The sequence below is a fragment of the Staurois parvus genome, unplaced genomic scaffold (genome assembly GCF_062004578.1).
Source record: "Staurois parvus isolate SC_StPar_1 unplaced genomic scaffold, SC_StPar_1.0 ptg003132l, whole genome shotgun sequence".
NCBI classification, from domain to species: Eukaryota; Metazoa; Chordata; class Amphibia; order Anura; family Ranidae; genus Staurois; species Staurois parvus.
This window is the reverse complement of record NW_028320928.1, coordinates 32,945-51,939: the sequence shown is the minus strand read 5'-3', so window position 1 is coordinate 51,939 and position 18,995 is coordinate 32,945. Positions and strand designations below refer to the sequence as shown.

General features: G+C 51.1%; 1 protein-coding gene across 3 annotated transcripts in view; it reads right to left on the bottom strand.

Annotated features, from left to right (window-relative positions):
* LOC149428563 (nitric oxide synthase 3-like) overlaps positions 1-12,724 on the bottom strand; it is a 105,195-nt gene extending 92,471 nt beyond the window's left edge. For 2 of the 3 annotated variants that reach the window (XM_089667254.1, XM_089667255.1), the window contains exon 1: positions 5,852-6,017. In XM_089667254.1, coding sequence (XP_089523380.1) covers positions 5,852-5,979 — 128 coding nt within the window. In that variant the 5' untranslated portion in view covers positions 5,980-6,017. Of the gene's footprint in view, positions 1-5,851; positions 6,018-12,655 lie in introns of those variants that run through there. The other variant, XM_089667256.1, reaches the window with a different exon arrangement.
* Positions 12,725-18,995: the final 6,271 nt, after the last annotated feature.

The window sequence follows — 18,995 nt, the reverse complement described above, 5'->3', positions numbered from 1 at the left end:
CGGGCCCCCATGGGGTCATACACAGAGATGGAACACCGGGCCCCTATGGGGTCATACACAGAGATGGAACACTGGGCCCCCTATGGGGTCATACACAGAGATGGAACACCGGGCCCCCTATGGGGTCATACACAGAGAAGGAACACCGGGACCCCTATGGGGTCATACACAGAGATGGAACACTGGGCCCCCTATGGGGTCATACACAGAGATGGAACACCGGGCCCCCTATGGGGTCATACACAGAGATGGAACACTGGGCCCCTATGGGGTCATACACAGAGATGGAACACTGGGCCCCCTATGGAGTCATACACAGAGATGGAACACTGGGCCCCCTATGGGGTCATACACAGAGATGGAACACCGGGCCCCATATGGGGTCATACACAGAGATGGAACACTGGGCCCCCTATGGGGTCATACACAGAGATGGAACACTGGGCCCCCTATGGAGTCATACACAGAGATGGAACACTGGGCCCCCTATGGGGTCATACACAGAGAAGGAACACTGGGCCCCCTATGGGGTCATACACAGAGATGGAACACTGGGCCCCCTATGGGGTCATACACAGAGATGGAACACTGGGCCCCCTATGGAGTCATACACAGAGATGGAACACTGGGCCCCCTATGGGGTCATACAGTGAGATGGAACACTGGGCCCCCTATGGGGTCATACACAGAGATGGAACACTGGGCCCCCTATGGGGTCATACACAGAGAAGGAACACTGGGCCCCCTATGGGGTCATACACAGAGATGGAACACTGGGCCCCTATGGGGTCATACACAGAGATGGAACACTGGGCCCCTATGGGGTCATACACAGAGATGGAACACTGGGCCCCTATGGGGTCATACACAGAGATGGAACACTGGGCCCCCTATGGAGTCATACACAGAGATGGAACACTGGGCCCCCTATGGGGTCATACACAGAGATGGAACACTGGGCCCCTTATGGGGTCATACACAGAGAAGGAACACTGGGCCCCCTATGGGGTCATACACAGAGATGGAACACTGGGCCCCCTATGGAGTCATACACAGAGATGGAACACTGGGCCCCCTATGGGGTCATACACAGAGAAGGAACACTGGGCCCCCTATGGGGTCATACAGTGAGATGGAACACTGGGCCCCCTGTGGGGTCATACACAGAGATGGAACACCGGGCCCCCTATGGGGTCATAGACAGAGATGGAACACCGGGCCCCCTATGGGGTCATACACAGAGATGGAACACGGGGCCCCCTATGGGGTCATACACAGAGATGGAACACTGGGCCCCCTATGGGGTCATACACAGAGATGGAACACCGGGCCCCATATGGGGTCATACACAGAGAAGGAACACTGGGCCCCCTATGGGGTCATACAGTGAGATGGAACACTGGGCCCCCTATGGGGTCATACAGTGAGATGGAACACTGGGCCCCCTGTGGGGTCATACAGTGAGATGGAACACTGGGCCCCCTATGGGGTCATACACAGAGATGGAACACTGGGCCCCCTATGGGGTCATACACAGAGATGGAACACCGGGCCCCCTATGGGGTCATACACAGAGATGGAACACTGGGCCCCTATGGGGTCATACACAGAGATGGAACACTGGGCCCCTATGGGGTCATACACAGAGATGGAACACTGGGCCCCTATGGGGTCATACACAGAGATGGAACACTGGGCCCCCTATGGGGTCATACACAGAGATGGAACACCGGGCCCCCTATGGGGTCATACACAGAGAAGGAACACTGGGCCCCCTATGGGGTCATACAGTGAGATGGAACACTGGGCCCCCTATGGGGTCATACACAGAGAAGGAACACTGGGCCCCCTATGGGGTCATACACAGAGATGGAACACTGGGCCCCCTATGGGGTCATACACAGAGAAGGAACACTGGGCCCCCTATGGGGTCATACAGTGAGATGGAACACTGGGCCCCCTATGGGGTCATACAGTGAGATGGAACACTGGGCCCCCTATGGGGTCATACACAGAGAAGGAACACTGGGCCCCCTATGGGGTCATACAGTGAGATGGAACACTGGGCCCCCTATGGGGTCATACAGTGAGATGGAACACTGGGCCCCCTATGGGGTCATACACAGAGAAGGAACACTGGGCCCCCTATGGGGTCATACAGTGAGATGGAACACTGGGCCCCCTGTGGGGTCATACACAGAGATGGAACAATGACACCAAAGATGGGGCATTTTTTTCCCACTGACATTGGGACGTTTTTAACTCCCGATAGCCACGGTCCGGCCCCCCTAAAGTCTGAAGCACAGTAAGCCGGCCCCTTGTTTATCACGTTTGGGGGCCGATGTGATGGACCGACACAAAGTGGCACATAATTGTGAAGTGGAAGGAAAATGAGAAATGGTTTCCAACATTTGTGACCAATTAATCTGTGGGAAGTGTGGCGGCATTTGCATTCAGCCTTCTTTACTCTGATAACTACAATCTAGTGGAACCAATTGCATTCAGAAGTCCCCTCATTAGTAAATAGAGTCCACCTGTGTGTCATGTGATCTCAGCATAAATCCAGCTGTTCTGTGAAGCCCTCAGAGGTTTGTTAGAGAACATTAGTGACCAATCAGCATCATGAAGGCCAAGGAACACACCAGACCGGTCAGGGATAAAGTTGTGGAGAAGTAGCAGGGTTAGGTTATAAAGCAATCTCCCAAGCTTTGCCCATCTCACGGAGCTCTGTGTTCAATCCATCATCTGAACATGGGAGGAGTACGGCACAACTGCCAACCTACCAAGACATGGCCGTCCACCTAAACTGACCGGCCCGGCAAGGAGAGCATTCATCAGAGAAGCAGCCAAGAGGCTCATGGGAACTCTGGAGGAGCTGCAGAGATCACAGCTCAGGGGGGGGGGGGGAATCTGTCCTCAGGAGGACTATTAGTCGTCCACAAATCTGGTCTTTATGGAAGAGTGACAAGAAGAAGCCATTGTTGGAGGAAAGCCATAAGAAGTCCCGTCTGCAGTTGGTGAGAAGCCATGTGGGGGGGAGGGGGGGACAGCAAACATGGAAGAAGGGGCTCTGGTCAGAGGAGACCAACATGGGACTTTGCAGCCTAAAAGTGTGGAGGAAAACTAACACTGCCCCTCCCCCTGAACACACCATCCCCACCGTGAAACATGGTGGTGGCAGCTTCATGTGGTTGGGATGCTTTTCTTCAGCAGGGACAGGGAAGCTGGTCAGAGTTGATGGGAAGATGGATGGAGCCAAATACAGGGCAATCTTAGAAGAAAACCTGTTAGAGTCTGCAGAAGACTTGAGACCGGGGCGGAGGTTCCCCTTCCAGCAGGACAACGACCCGAAACATCCAGCCAGACCTACAATGGAATGGTTCCGATCAAAGCATCTTCATGGGTTAGAATGGACCAATCACAGTCCAGACCCAAATCCAATGGAGGATCTGTGGCCAGACCTGAGAATTGCTGTTCCCAGACGTCCTCCATCCAATCTGACAGCTTGAGGGATTCTGCAAAGAAGAACGGGCAGAAATGTCCCTCTCTAGATGTGCAAAGAGACATCCCCAAAAAGACTTGCAGCTGGAATGGCAGCCAAAGGGGGTCCTACAAAGTACTGACTCCGGGGGGCCGAATACAAATGTCCCCCACACTTCTCACAGATTTATTGGTCACAAATGTTGGAAACCATTTCTCATCGTCCTTCCACTTCACAATTATGTGACACTTTGTGTCGGTCCATCACAGGGGCCCCCAAACGTGATAAACAAGGGGCCGGCTTACTGTCCTCCGGACTTCAGGGGGGCCGGCTTACTATCCTCCGGACTTCAGGGGGGCCGGCTTACTGTCCTCCGGACTTCAGGGGGGCCGGCTTACTGTCCTCCGGACTTCAGGGGGGCCGGCTTACTGTCCTCCGGACTTCAGGGGGGGCCGGACTTTGGCTATCGGGAGTAGGTCCTGATTTCAGCTGGAATAGGAAATGCCCCATTGTTGGTGTCAGTGGGGAGTTGTGACACATCATTGGTGTCAGAGGAAGGAAGAGTGCCCCATCCTTGGTGTCAGAGGGGAGTTGTGACCCATCATTGGTGTCAGAGGAAGGAAGAGCGCCCCATCCTTGGTGTCAGAGGGGAGTTGTGACCCATCATTGGTGTCAGTGGGAGGAAATGTACCCCCTTCATTGGTGTCAGTGGGAGGAAATGTACCCCCTTCATTGGTGTCAGTGGGGGGAATGTTGTTCTATCGTTGGTATCAATGGAAGAAAAAATAGTGCCCCAAGGGCCAGATAAAAACAGACAAAGGGCCACATTGGGCCCCCCAGGTTGCAGTTTGGGGACTCCTGATCCGTCACACCAAATCCCAATAAAATACATTGACGGTTCTGGTTGTCACACGACAACATGGGGGAGGGGAGACTTCTTCAAGGCGCTGAACATAGACTGATAGACAGACATACAGAGCGATCGATGGATTATCTACAACCCCCCCCTCCCCCGCCGGGCTCATCAATGCAGCGAGAGGAGTGAGACTCACAGAGGAGATGAATGCAGCGAGAGGAGTGAGACTCCAGGAACGTTACATAGAGATGAATGCAGCGAGAGGAGTGAGACTCCAGGAATAGTACAGAGGAGATGAATGCAGCGAGAGGAGTGAGACTCCAGGAACGTTACATAGAGATGAATGCAGCGAGAGGAGTGAGACTCCAGGAACATTACATAGAGATGAATGCAGCGAGAGGAGTGAGACTCCAGGAACATTACATAGAGATGAATGCAGCGAGAGGAGTGAGACTCCAGGAACGTTACATAGAGATGAATGCAGCGAGAGGAGTGAGACTCCAGGAACGTTACATAGAGATGAATGCAGCGAGAGGAGTGAGACTCCAGGAACATTACATAGAGATGAATGCAGCGAGAGGAGTAAGACTCCAGGAACATTACATAGAGATGAATGCAGCGAGAGGAGTGAGACTCCAGGAATAGTACAGAGGAGATGAATGCAGCGAGAGGAGTGAGACTCCAGGAACGTTACATAGAGATGAATGCAGCGAGAGGAGTGAGACTCCAGGAACATTACATAGAGATGAATGCAGCGAGAGGAGTGAGACTCCAGGAACGTTACATAGAGATGAATGCAGCGAGAGGAGTGAGACTCCAGGAACATTACATAGAGATGAATGCAGCGAGAGGAGTGAGACTCCAGGAACGTTACATAGAGATGAATGCAGCGAGAGGAGTGAGACTCCAGGAACGTTACATAGAGATGATTGCAGCGAGAGGAGTGAGACTCCAGGAACATTACATAGAGATGAATGCAGCGAGAGGAGTGAGACTCCAGGAACATTACATAGAGATGAATGCAGCGAGAGGAGTGAGACTCCAGGAATACTACAGAGGAGATGAATGCAGCGAGAGGAGTGAGACTCCAGGAACGTTACATAGAGATGAATGCAGCGAGAGGAGTGAGACTCCAGGAACGTTACATAGAGATGAATGCAGCGAGAGGAGTGAGACTCCAGGAACGTTACATAGAGATGAATGCAGCGAGAGGAGTGAGACTCCAGGAACGTTACATAGAGATGAATGCAGCGAGAGGAGTGAGACTCCAGGAACGTTACATAGAGATGAATGCAGCGAGAGGAGTGAGACTCACAGAGGAGATGAAAGACGCTGTGAAGAAACGTCTGACCCAACCAATGGAATCCCCGCATCGGACGGACGCGTCCTTTAAATGAAACCCAGAGAACGCACATGAGGGCGGCGCACAGAGCTGTCGCCAGGGGCAACTGTGCTGATTGATGGCTGCCCCTCCCCTCTCCCCCGATTGGCTGGCAATGAACAGGTGCGCTCACCTGGCCTTCTCGGTGGGGGTCGGTGGTTCCTCCGGCTCCCCCTCCTCCTCCGGCTCCCCCCCCTTGTGGCAGAGTCTGATGGTGAAGGGGGGGTGCAGGTCCTTGAAGCGGCTGGCGGAGCTCCCCATATCTCAGCGCTCAGTCTGCGACAGGAAGCCGCGCTTTCCTCTCCCCCAAGTAACAATACCAAGGAGGAGTCCTTCCCAAAGCCGGGATTCCCCCCCCCCGGAGTCCTCCCAGGGAGGGGGGGGGGTACCTGGTGCAATGTCAGGGTTGTGCCATTTCCTCATCACGACTATTACAACACGCCAACCGACCCGCACATGTTAACCCTTCAAAGGTCTGCCAGGGGGGGGGGAGGAGGGGGGGCGCTTCCATTTGCTGTTTTTATATTTTTATGATACAAAGAAAAACATTACAAAAAAAAACTATATTTATAAAACCTCCAATATATAGAAAATGTCATTTCTTACGAAACTGCGGCCAAAATGTGCGGGAAAAACGGGAAAAACGAGAATATCGCGTGAAAGTTCATTTATTTCAGGGATATGTGAGATAGACTCATTCCAGCACTCGGCACTGCCCGAGGGCCCGGGGTCAGTAGGGGGCCCCATGAGATGCCCCTGGTACCTTTTATAGGCTTTTTTGGGTGTGATTTGAGTGTGGGCGAGGACACAGGGGCCCCATGATCCCCTATTGCCCGGGGGCCCCATGAGTTGTCAGTCTGCCCCTGGTCATCATTGTGATGATTATGGCTAATGCCGGCCATAGACGGGTCACAAAACGGCCGATTTCGCACTGTTAGTGGTTAATTGGTCGCACGTTTTTCGGGGTTTTGGCACATTTTTTTGATCGGTAAAGTTGGAAAAAAAAATCGGCTGAACTGATAAAAAAATCTGCGCATGAGCCGTGACCTGCAAGAAGAAGAAGGAAAAGAAGGAGAAAAGAAAAAAAAGAGAAAAAGAAGAAGAAAAAAAAGAAAAAGAAGAAAAAAAAAAAAAGAAGAGGAAGAAAAAGAGAAAGAAGAAGAAAAAGAGAAAGAAGTAGAAAAAGAAGAAAAAAAGAAAAAGAAGAAATAAAAGAAAAAAAAAGAGAAAAAGAAGCAGAAAAAGAAAAAGAAGAGAAGAAAAAAAGAAAAAGAAGAGGAAGAAGAAAAAGAAGGAAAAAGAAAAGAAGAAGAAAAAAAGAAAAAGAGAAAAAAAAAGAAAAAAAAGAGAAAAAGAAGAAGAAAAAAAAGAAGAAGCAAAAAAAAAGAGGAAGAAAAAGAAGAAGAAGAAGAAGAAAAGAAGAAGAAAAAGAAGAAAAAAGAAATAAAAGAAAATAAAGAGAAAAAGAAAAAGAAGAAAAAGAAGAGAAGAAAAAAAAGAAGAAGAAGAAGAAGAAGAAAAAGAAGAAAAAAAAGAAAAAGAAGAAAAAGAAAAAGAAGAAAAAAAGAAAAAGAAGAAAAGGAGAAAAAAGAAAAAGGAGAAAAAAAAAGAAAAAAAAGAAGAAAAAAAAGAAGAAGAAAAAAAAGAAAAAGAAGAAAAAAAGAAAAAGAAGAAAAAAAGAAAAGAAGAAGAAAAAGAAGACAAAAAGAAGAAGAAACAGAAGAAGAATTCCAGTCCGCTATAATATGTGACATGAAAGTCTTGCGGTTGCAACAATGTATCCATTTGTATCCATTTGTATCCATTTATATCCATTTGTATCCGAATAAAACCATCTGTATCCGAAATGGATACAAATGGATTCAAATGGATACAAATGGATACAAATGGATACATTGTTGCAACCGCAAGACTTTCATGTCACATGTAATAGCGGACTATCTGCAGGGACAGAAGTCATTAAATGCCGGCTGCAGACGGGACGGAAATCGGCCGATTTTTTTTTACCGTTGGTGGTAACGTTGGCCGATCAAACGACCGATTTTTCATTTTTTTTTTTTTTTAAACGGCCGGTTTTCTCCCCGTCTATGGCCGGCATTACAGCTCATGAAAACCCCAAATCCACAATCTCAGAAAATGAGAATATTGTGAAAGGGTGGAATAATCTCGGCTCAAAGTGTCCCACTCTAATCAGCTCATTCAGCCATAAGACCTGCAAAGGGTTCCTGAGCCTTTCAATGGTCTCTCAGTCTGGTTCAGTAGGAATCACAATCATGGGAAAGACTGCTGACCTGACACCATCACTGACACCCTCCATGAGGAGGGAAAGCCTCAAAAGGGAATTGCAGAAGAAGTTGGATGTTCCCAAAGTGCTGCATCAAAGAACATTAATAGAAAGTTATGTGGAAGGGAAAAGTGTGGAAGAAAAAGGTGCACAAGCAACAGGGATGACCGCAGCCTGGAGAGGATTGTCAGGAAAAGGTGCACAAGCAGCAGGGTTGACCGCAGCCTGGAGAGGATTGTCAGGAAAAGGTGCACAAGCAGCAGGGATGACCGCAGCCTGGAGAGGATTGTCAGGAAAAGGTGCACAAGCAGCAGGGATGACCGCAGCCTGGAGAGGATTGTCAGGAAAAGGTGCACAAGCAGCAGGGATGACCGCAGCCTGGAGAGGATTGTCAGGAAAAGGTGCACAAGCAGCAGGGATGACCGCAGCCTGGAGAGGATTGTCAGGAAAAGGTGCACAAGCAGCAGGGATGACCGCAGCCTGGAGAGGATTGTCAGGAAAAGGTGCACAAGCAGCAGGGATGACCGCAGCCTGGAGAGGATTGTCAGGAAAAGGTGCACAAGCAGCAGGGATGACCGCAGCCTGGAGAGGATTGTCAGGAAAAGGTGCACAAGCAGCAGGGATGACCGCAGCCTGGAGAGGATTGTCAGGAAAAGGTGCACAAGCAGCAGGGATGACCGCAGCCTGGAGAGGATTGTCAGGGAAAGGTGCACAAGCAGCAGGGATGACCGCAGCCTGGAGAGGATTGGCAGGAAAAGGTGCACAAGCAGCAGGGATGGCCGCAGCCTGGAGAGGATTGTCAGGAAAAGGTGCACAAGCAGCAGGGATGACCGCAGCCTGGAGAGGATTGTCAGGAAAAGGTGCACAAGCAGCAGAGATGACCGCAGCCTGGAGAAGACTGTCAGGAAAAGGTGCACAAGCAGCAGGGATGACCGCAGCCTGGAGAGGATTGTCAGGAAAAGGTGCACAAGCAGCAGGGATGACCGCAGCCTGGAGAGGATTGTCAGGGAAAGGTGCACAAGCAGCAGGGATGACCGCAGCCTGGAGAGGATTGTCAGGGAAAGGTGCACAAGCAGCAGGGATGACCGCAGCCTGGAGAGGATTGTCAGGAAAAGGTGCACAAGCAGCAGGGATGACCGCAGCCTGGAGAGGATTGGCAGGAAAAGGTGCACAAGCAGCAGGGATGACCGCAGCCTGAAGAGGATTGGCAGGAAAAGGTGCACAAGCAGCAGGGATGACCGCAGCCTGGAGAGGATTGTCAGGAAAAGGTGCACAAGCAGCAGGGATGACCGCAGCCTGGAGAGGATTGTCAGGAAAAGGTGCACAAGCAGCAGGGATGACCGCAGCCTGGAGAGGACTGGCAGGAAAAGGTGCACAAGCAGCAGGGATGACCGCAGCCTGGAGAGGATTGTCAGGAAAAGGTGCACAAGCAGCAGGGATGGCCGCAGCCTGGAGAGGATTGTCAGGAAAAGGTGCACAAGCAGCAGGGATGACCGCAGCCTGGAGAGGACTGTCAGGAAAAGGTGCACAAGCAGCAGGGATGACCGCAGCCTGGAGAGGACTGTCAGGAAAAGGTGCACAAGCAGCAGGGATGACCGCAGCCTGGAGAGGATTGTCAGGGAAAGGTGCACAAGCAGCAGGGATGACCGCAGCCTGGGGAGGATTGTCAGGAAAAGGTGCACAAGCAGCAGGGATGACCGCAGCCTGGAGAGGACTGTCAGGAAAAGGTGCACAAGCAGCAGGGATGACCGCAGCCTGGAGAGGATTGTCAGGGAAAGGTGCACAAGCAGCAGGGATGACCGCAGCCTGGGGAGGATTGTCAGGAAAAGGTGCACAAGCAGCAGGGATGACCGCAGCCTGGAGAGGACTGTCAGGAAAAGGCCATTCAAAAGTGTTGGGGACTTTCACAAGGAGTGGACTGAGACTGGAGTCAGTGCATCAAGAGCCACCACACACAGACGGATCCTGGACATGGGCTTCAAATGTCGTATTCCTCTTGTCAAGCCGCTCCTGAACAACAAACATATGCAGCTTCTACTTGTCAGAGGTGCGATATTGTTCTATGTACAATCCGTGTTTTATTGATCGCATGGAATATTCTCATTTTCTGAGATTGTGGATTTGGGGTTTTCATGAGCTGGAAGCCATAATCATCACAATGATGACAAATCACGGCTGGAACTATCTTGCTTTGCATGGAATGCAGGGGTGGACTGACCATTCGGGCACCCGGGAACTGCCCGAGGGCCCAGGGTCAGTAGGGGGCCCCATGAGATGCCCCTGGTACCTTTTTATAGGCTTTTTTGGGTGTGATTTGAGTGTGGGCGGGGACACAGGGGCCCCATGATCCCCTATTGCCTGAGGGCCCCATGAGTTGTCAGTCCGCCCCTGATGTAATGAGTCTCATATATTAGTTTCACCTTTTAAGTTGCTGCACTGAAATCAATGAATCAATGAATGAATGAATGAATGCACCAGAGTCTCACTTCTCCACTGTCACCTGTATATTATTTTGCTACAAAAAACAAAATGTGTTAATGAGTCGATATGTGTGAAAGTTACATCATCTACAAGCGGCGGGATATGTACTGGAATCGGCGCAACGTTTACTCCATACCGGTCATGGCGGTGACCAGCAACTGTGATAGTGCGGGGGGCGATCTGCTGCTAACAGACACTGACTGGGAGAAACATTAAGTACCCCACCATTATTGGTGTCAGTGGGAGGAATAGTGCCCCATTATTGGTGTCAGTGGGAGGAATAGTGTCCCCATCATTGGTGTCAGTGGGAGGAATAGTGCCCCATTATTGGTGTCAGTGGGAGGAATAGTGTCCCCATCATTGGTGTCAGTGGGAGGAATAGTGCCCCATCATTGGTGTCAGTGGGAGGAATAGTGCCCCATCATTGGTGTCAGTGGGAGGAATAGTGCCCCGTCATTGGTGTCAGTGGGAGGAATAGTGCCCCATCATTGGTGTCAGTGGGAGGAATAGTGCCCCATCATTGGAGTCAGTGAGAGGAATAGTGCCCCATCATTGGTGTCAGTGGGGGGAATAGTGTCCCGTCATTGGTGTCAGTGGGAGGAATAGTGTCCCATCACTGATGTCAGTGGGAGGAATAGTGTCCCATCATTGGTGTCAGTGGGAGGAATAGTGCCCCATCATTGGTGTCAGTGGGAGGAATAGTGTCCCATCATTGGTGTCAGTGGGAGGAATAGTGTCCCATCATTGGTGTCAGTGGGAGAAATAGTGTCCCATCATTGGTGTCAGTGGGAGGAATAGTGCTCCATCATTGGTGTCAGTGGGAGGAATAGTGTGCCATCATTGGTGTCAGTGGGAGGAATAGTGTGCCATCATTGGTGTCAGTGGGAGGAATAGTGTCCCATCATTGGTGTCAGTGGGAGGAATAGTGCCCCATCATTGGTGTCAGTGGGAGGAATAGTGCCCCATCATTGGTGTCAGTGGGAGGAATAGTGCCCCATCATTGGTGTCAGTGGGAGGAATAGTGTCCCATCATTGGTGTCAGTGGGAGGAATAGTGCCCCATCATTGGTATCAGTGGGAGGAATAGTGCCCCATCATTGGTGTCAGTGGGAGGAATAGTGTCCCATCATTGGTGTCAGTGGGAGGAATAGTGCTCCATCATTGGTATCAGTGGGAGGAATAGTGCCCCATCATTGGTGTCAGTGGGAGGAATAGTGTTCCATCGTTGGTGTCAGTGGGAGGAATAGTGTTCCATCGTTGGTGTCAGTGGGAGGAATTGTGCCCCATCATTGGTGTCAGTGGGAGGAATAGTGCCCCATCATTGGTGTCAGTGGGAGGAATAGTGCCCCATCGTTGGTGTCAGTGGGAGGAATAGTGCCCCATCATTGGTGTCAATGGGAGGAATAGTGCCCCATCATTGGTATCAGTGGGAGGAATAGTGCTCCATCATTGGTGTCAGTGGGAGGAATAGTGTCCCATCATTGGTGTCAGTGGGAGGAATAGTACCCCATCAGTGTCATTGGGTGAATAGTGCCCCATCATTGGTGTCAGTGGCAGGAATAGTGCCCCATCATTGGTGTCAGTGGCAGGAATAGTGCCCCATCATTGGTGTCAGTGGGAGGAATAGTGCCCCATCATTGGTATCAGTGGGAGGAATAGTGCCCCATCATTGGTGTCAGTGGGAGGAATAGTGCCCCATCATTGGTGTCATTGGGTGAATAGTGCCCCAACTTTGGTGTCAGTGGGGGGAATTCTGCCCCATCATTGGTGTCAGTGGATAATAGTACCCCAAGGGCCACATACAGGCCAGCGTAGGTCTGCGTCCGGCCCCCGGGGCGCAGTTTGGAGACCGCTGGTCAGACGATGGGAGGGGTCATGCCAATCTTTGTGGATCACCTGACCCCTGAACACTGTATGGCCAGATTGGCTCGGTTACTGCAGGGAAGGGGCCCCCGGCCATCTCAGGTGGGTGTCATGAGGTCAGGGCCCCCTGCTCAGGGGTCAGTATGGGAAGGACACGGAGAGACAAAACACAGCAGAGTGAGTGCAGAATGTCACCCGGAGCGCATTGCTCCTCCCACTACTGTGACCCCGGGTGGGGGGGGGGTGGATTTAGGTGGCAGGAGAAGGGCTGTGTCACCCACCCTGTGGTATCTGAGATGAATGGACCTACCTGTCTGGAGACTGGGGGTCCAAGGATAGGGGCCCCACCATCCTCACTTGCAGGGCTCCGTCCTGTATCTGGCTCCCCTCCCTCTGTCTCTCTCACCTGTATAGGGAGCAAGGTGAGGGCGGAGAACCCAGAGGCGGCCACACCCCCATTACACCTAACTCCTCCCAATCACTAAATTTCGATAGAATATTTAACACGCTGGAGTCATTTCAGGATTTGTGAATCCGACATTTCCATGATAATTCCAGGGTGATTCTGCCATGGAAGTCTGCGCTTGGGAACTTCCTGTTATAGGGTGACAACGCTCTGTTCCTGTCTACCAGTATCTCTACGGCGTTGTCACCGGGAACACAAGGTATCTGATGGAGACTACAAGTGGAAGCTTCAACACACATTACACAGGGGGGTATAATAGAGGGACGGAGGGGGGGATTGGGGGGTATAATAGAGGGACGGAGGGGGGATGGGGGTATAATAGAGGGACGGAGGGGGGATCGGGGTATAATAGAGGGACGGAGGGGGAATGGGGTATAATAGAGGGACGGAGGGGGGATCGGGGTATAATAGAGGGATGGAGGGGGAATGGGGTATAATAGAGGTACGGAGGGGGGATTGGGGTATAATAGAGGGACGGAGGGGGGATGGGGGTATAATAGAGGGACGGAGGGGGGATGGGGGTATAATAGAGGGACGGAGGGGGGATTGGGGTATAATAGAGGGATGGAGGGGGAATGGGGTATAATAGAGGTACGGAGGGGGGATTGGGGTATAATAGAGGTACGGAGGGGGGATTGGGGTATAATAGAGGGACGGAGGGGGGATCGGGGTATAATAGAGGGACGGAGGGGGGATGGGGGTATAATAGAGGGATGGAGGGGGGATTGGGGGGTATAATAGAGGGACGGACGGGGGATTGGGGTGTAATAGAGGGACGGAGGGGGGATGGGGGTATAATAGAGGGACGGAGGGGGGATCGGGGTATAATAGAGGGACGGAGGGGGGATGGGGGTATAATAGAGGGACGGAGGGGGGATCGGGGTATAATAGAGGGACGGAGGGGGGATGGGGGTATAATAGAGGGACGGAGGGGGGATGGGGGGGTATAATAGAGGGACGGAGGGGGGATGGGGGTATAATAGAGGGACGGAGGGGGGATCGGGGTATAATAGAGGGACGGAGGGGGGATGGGGGTATAATAGAGGGACGGAGGGGGGATCGGGGTATAATAGAGGGACGGAGGGGGGATCGGGGTATAATAGAGGGACGGAGGGGGGATGGGGGTATAATAGAGGGACGGAGGGGGGATGGGGGTATAATAGAGGGACGGAGGGGGGGATCGGGGTATAATAGAGGGACAGAGGGGGGGGATCGGGGTAAATTTGTTGAGTTTTGCCTGTTCTTCAGGGTTTTTTATTTTTCAGGTAATTTCACCTCCAGGGATGATTCCTCCCCGGCTGCGACTGATCCTGGACTGGCACAGTGAAGTTCCGGTGTATTGTTGGGTCTATTTTTCCTCTAAATTTTTCCCTTTTTTCTCCATCTAGGATTTTCCATCCTCTCAGGAAGGGTTGGGGGATCACACAATTTTATCAATGATGGAGATTATAAATGACTAGAGTCTGGGGTCTGGAGTCTGGAGTCTGGGGTCTGGGATCTGGGTCTGGAGTCTGGAGTCTGGGGTCTGGAGTCGGGGTCTGGGATCTGGGTCTGGAGTCTGGAGTCGGGGTCTGGAGTCTGGGGTCTGGAGTCTGGAGTCTGGAGTCTGGGGTCTGGAGGCGGGGTCTGGAGTCTGGGGTCTGGAGTCTGGAGTCTGGAGGCGGGGTCTGGAGTCTTGAGTCGGGGTCTGGAGTCTGGAGTCTGGGGTCTGGGATCTGGGTCTGGAGTCTGGAGTCTGGGGTCTGGAGTCGGGGTCTGGGATCTGGGTCTGGAGTCTAAAGTCGGGGTCTGGAGTCTGGGGTCTGGAGTCTGGAGTCTGGAGTCTGGGGTCTGGAGGCGGGGTCTGGAGTCTGGGGTCTGGAGTCTGGAGTCTGGAGTCTGGAGTCTGGAGGCGGGGTCTGGAGTCTGGAGTCGGGGTCTGGAGTCTGGAGTCTGGGGTCTGGGATCTGGGTCTGGAGTCTGGAGTCTGGAGTCTGGAGTCTGGGGTCTGGAGTCGGGGTCTGGGATCTGGGTCTGGAGTCTGGAGTCGGGGTCTGGAGTCTGGGGTCTGGAGTCTGGAGTCTGGAGTCTGGGGTCTGGAGTCTGGGGTCTGGAGTCGGGGTCTGGGATCTGGGTCTGGAGTCTGGAGTCGGGGTCTGGAGTCTGGAGTCTGGAGTCTGGGGTCTGGAAGCTATGGGTCTGGAACGGCTGGAGGTGGCAGCTCTGGAGTGAAGGATGGAGGACTCTCCACTCTTCCATTATGAGGATCATTATGGAGCTCCATGTCTCCTCTCCGCTCTTCCTGCTGTAGGACACATTGGTGTCGGATTGTCCACCCCTCGTGTCCTGAGCAGATCTGACTGATGGCCAAACCACCATTCCCGGTAATAGGATATTAGACACTTGTATATAGTGATCGATTATGGGGAACCATCGTCTATACATAGTGATCGATTATGGGGAACCATCGTCTCCACATAGTGATCGATTATGGGGAACCATCGCCTACACATAGTGATCGATTATGGGGAACCATCGCCTACACATAGTGATCGATTATGGGGAACCATCGTCTCCACATAGTGATCGATTATGGGGAACCATCGCCTACACATAGTGATCGATTATGGGGAACCATCGTCTATACATAGTGATCGATTATGGGGAACCATCGTCTATACATAGTGATCGATTATGGGGAACCATCGTCTATACATAGTGATCGATTATGGGGAACCATCGCCTACACATAGTGATCGATTATGGGGAACCATCGCCTACACATAGTGATCGATTATGGGGAACCATCGCCTACACATAGTGATCGATTATGGGGAACCATCGCCTACACATAGTGATCGATTATGGGGAACCATCGCCTACACATAGTGATCGATTATGGGGAACCATCGTCTCCACATAGTGATCGATTATGGGGAACCATCGTCTATACATAGTGATCGATTATGGGGAACCATCGTCTCCACATAGTGATCGATTATGGGGAACCATCGCCTACACATAGTGATCGATTATGGGGAACCATCGTCTACACATAGTGATCGATTATGGGGAACCATCGCCTACACATAGTGATCGATTATGGGGAACCATCGCCTACACATAGTGATCGATTATGGGGAACCATCGCCTACACATAGTGATCGATTATGGGGAACCATCGTCTCCACATAGTGATCGATTATGGGGAACCATCGTCTATACATAGTGATCGATTATGGGGAACCATCGCCTACACATAGTGATCGATTATGGGGAACCATCGCCTACACATAGTGATCGATTATGGGGAACCATCGCCTATACATAGTGATCGATTATGGGGAACCATCGTCTCCACATAGTGATCGATTATGGGGAACCATCGCCTACACATAGTGATCGATTATGGGGAACCATCGCCTACACATAGTGATCGATTATGGGGAACCATCGTCTATACATAGTGATCGATTATGGGGAACCATCGCCTACACATAGTGATCGATTATGGGGAACCATCGTCTATACATAGTGATCGATTATGGGGAACCATTGCCTACACATAGTGATCGATTATGGGGAACCATCGTCTATACATAGTGATCGATTATGGGGAACCATCGCCTACACATAGTGATCGATTATGGGGAACCATCGCCTACACATAGTGATCGATTATGGGGAACCATCGCCTACACATAGTGATCGATTATGGGGAACCATCGCCTACACATAGTGATCGATTATGGGGAACCATCGTCTCCACATAGTGATCGATTATGGGGAACCATCGTCTATACATAGTGATCGATTATGGGGAACCATCGTCTATACATAGTGATCGATTATGGGGAACCATCACCTACACATAGTGATCGATTATGGGGAACCATCGCCTACACATAGTGATCGATTATGGGGAACCATCGTCTCCACATAGTGATCGATTATGGGGAACCATCACCTACACATAGTGATCGATTATGGGGAACCATCGTCTATACATAGTGATCGATTATGGGGAACCATCGTCTATACATAGTGATCGATTATGGGGAACCATCGCCTACACATAGTGATCGATTATGGGGAACCATCGCCTACACATAGTGATCGATTATGGGGAACCATCGTCTCCACATAGTGATCGATTATGGGGAACCATCGCCTACACATAGTGATCGATTATGGGGAACCATCGTCTATACATAGTGATCGATTATGGGGAACCATCGTCTATACATAGTGATCGATTATGGGGAACCATCGTCTATACATAGTGATCGATTATGGGGAACCATCGCCTACACATAGTGATCGATTATGGGGAACCATCGCCTACACATAGTGATCGATTATGGGGAACCATCGCCTACACATAGTGATCGATTATGGGGAACCATCGCCTACACATAGTGATCGATTATGGGGAACCATCGCCTACACATAGTGATCGATTATGGGGAACCATCGTCTCCACATAGTGATTGATTATGGGGAACCATCGTCTATACATAGTGATCGATTATGGGGAACCATCGCCTACACATAGTGATCGATTATGGGGAACCATCGTCTCCACATAGTGATCGATTATGGGGAACCATCGTCTACACATAGTGATTGACTCTGTGCAGGACAGTCAAGTTCCTCCACCCCAAACTGGCTCCTCCATGTCTTTATGGACCTTGCTTTGTACACTGGTGGGCAGTCATGTTGGAACAGGAAGGGGCCATCCCCAAACTCCTCCCACAAAGTTGGGGGCATGAAATTGTCCAAAATGTCACCTTAAGAGTTCCCTTCGCTGGAACTAGGGGGCCAACCCAACCCCTGAGGAACACCCCCACACCATAATCCCCCCTCCCCCAAACTTTACACTTGGCACAATGCTGTCAGGCAAGTACCGTTCTCCTGGCCACCACCAAACCCAGACACGTCCATCGGATTGCCAGACAGAGAAGCGTGATTGGTCTCTCCAGAGAACACGTCTCCTCTGCTCTAGAGTCCAGTGGCGGCGTGCTTTACACCACGGTATCCGACGCTTTGCATTGCACTTGGTGATGGAAGGCTTGGATGCAGCTGCTCGGCCATGGAAACCCATTCCATGAAGCTCTCTACGCACTGTTGTTGGGCTCATCTGAAGGCCACACCAAGTTTGGAGGTCTTTAGCTATTGACTCTGCAGACAGTTGGCGACTTCTGCGCACTGTGCGCTTCAGCATGCGCTGACCCCGCCCTGTCATGTGACGTGGCCTACCACTTGGTGGCTGAGTGGCTGTTGTTCCCAGTGGCTTCCACTTTGTTATAATCCCACTAACAGTTGAGCGTGGAATATTTAGTATCCAGGAAATGTCACGGATGGACTTATTGCCCAGGTGGCCACCTATCACGGGACCACGCTTGGAGTCACTGAGCTCCTGAGAGCGACCCATTCTTTCACCAATGTTTGTAGAAGCCGTCTGCATGCCTAGGGGCTTGATTGTATACACCTGTGTCCATGGAGGGGATTGGAGCACCTGAATCACATGATATGGAGGGGATTGGAGCACCTGAATCACATGATATGGAGGGGATTAGAGCACCTGAATCACATGATATGGAGGGGATTGTGACACCTGAATCACATGATATGGAGGGGATTGGAATACCTGAATCACATGATATGGAGGGGATTGGAACACCTGAATCACATGATATGGAGGGGATTGGAAAACCTGAATCACATGATTGGAGGGAATTGGAACACCTGAATCACATGATATGGAGGGGGTTGGAGCACCTGAATCACATGATATGGAGGGGATTGGAACACCTGAATCACATGATATGGAGGGGGTTGGAGCACCTGAATCACATGATTGGGAGGGGATTGGAACACCTGAATCACATGATTGGAGGGAATTGGAACACCTGAATCACATGATATGGAGAGGACTGGAAAACCTGAATCACATGATATGGAGGGGATTGGAACACCTGTATCACATGATATGGAGAGGACTGGAACACCTGAATCACATGATATGGAGAGGACTGGAAAACCTGAATCACATGATATGGAGGGGATTGGAACACCTGTATCACATGATATGGAGAGGACTGGAACACCTGTATCACATGATATGGAGAGGACTGGAAAACCTGAATCACATGATATGGAGGGGATTGGAACACCTGTATCACATGATATGGAGAGGACTGGA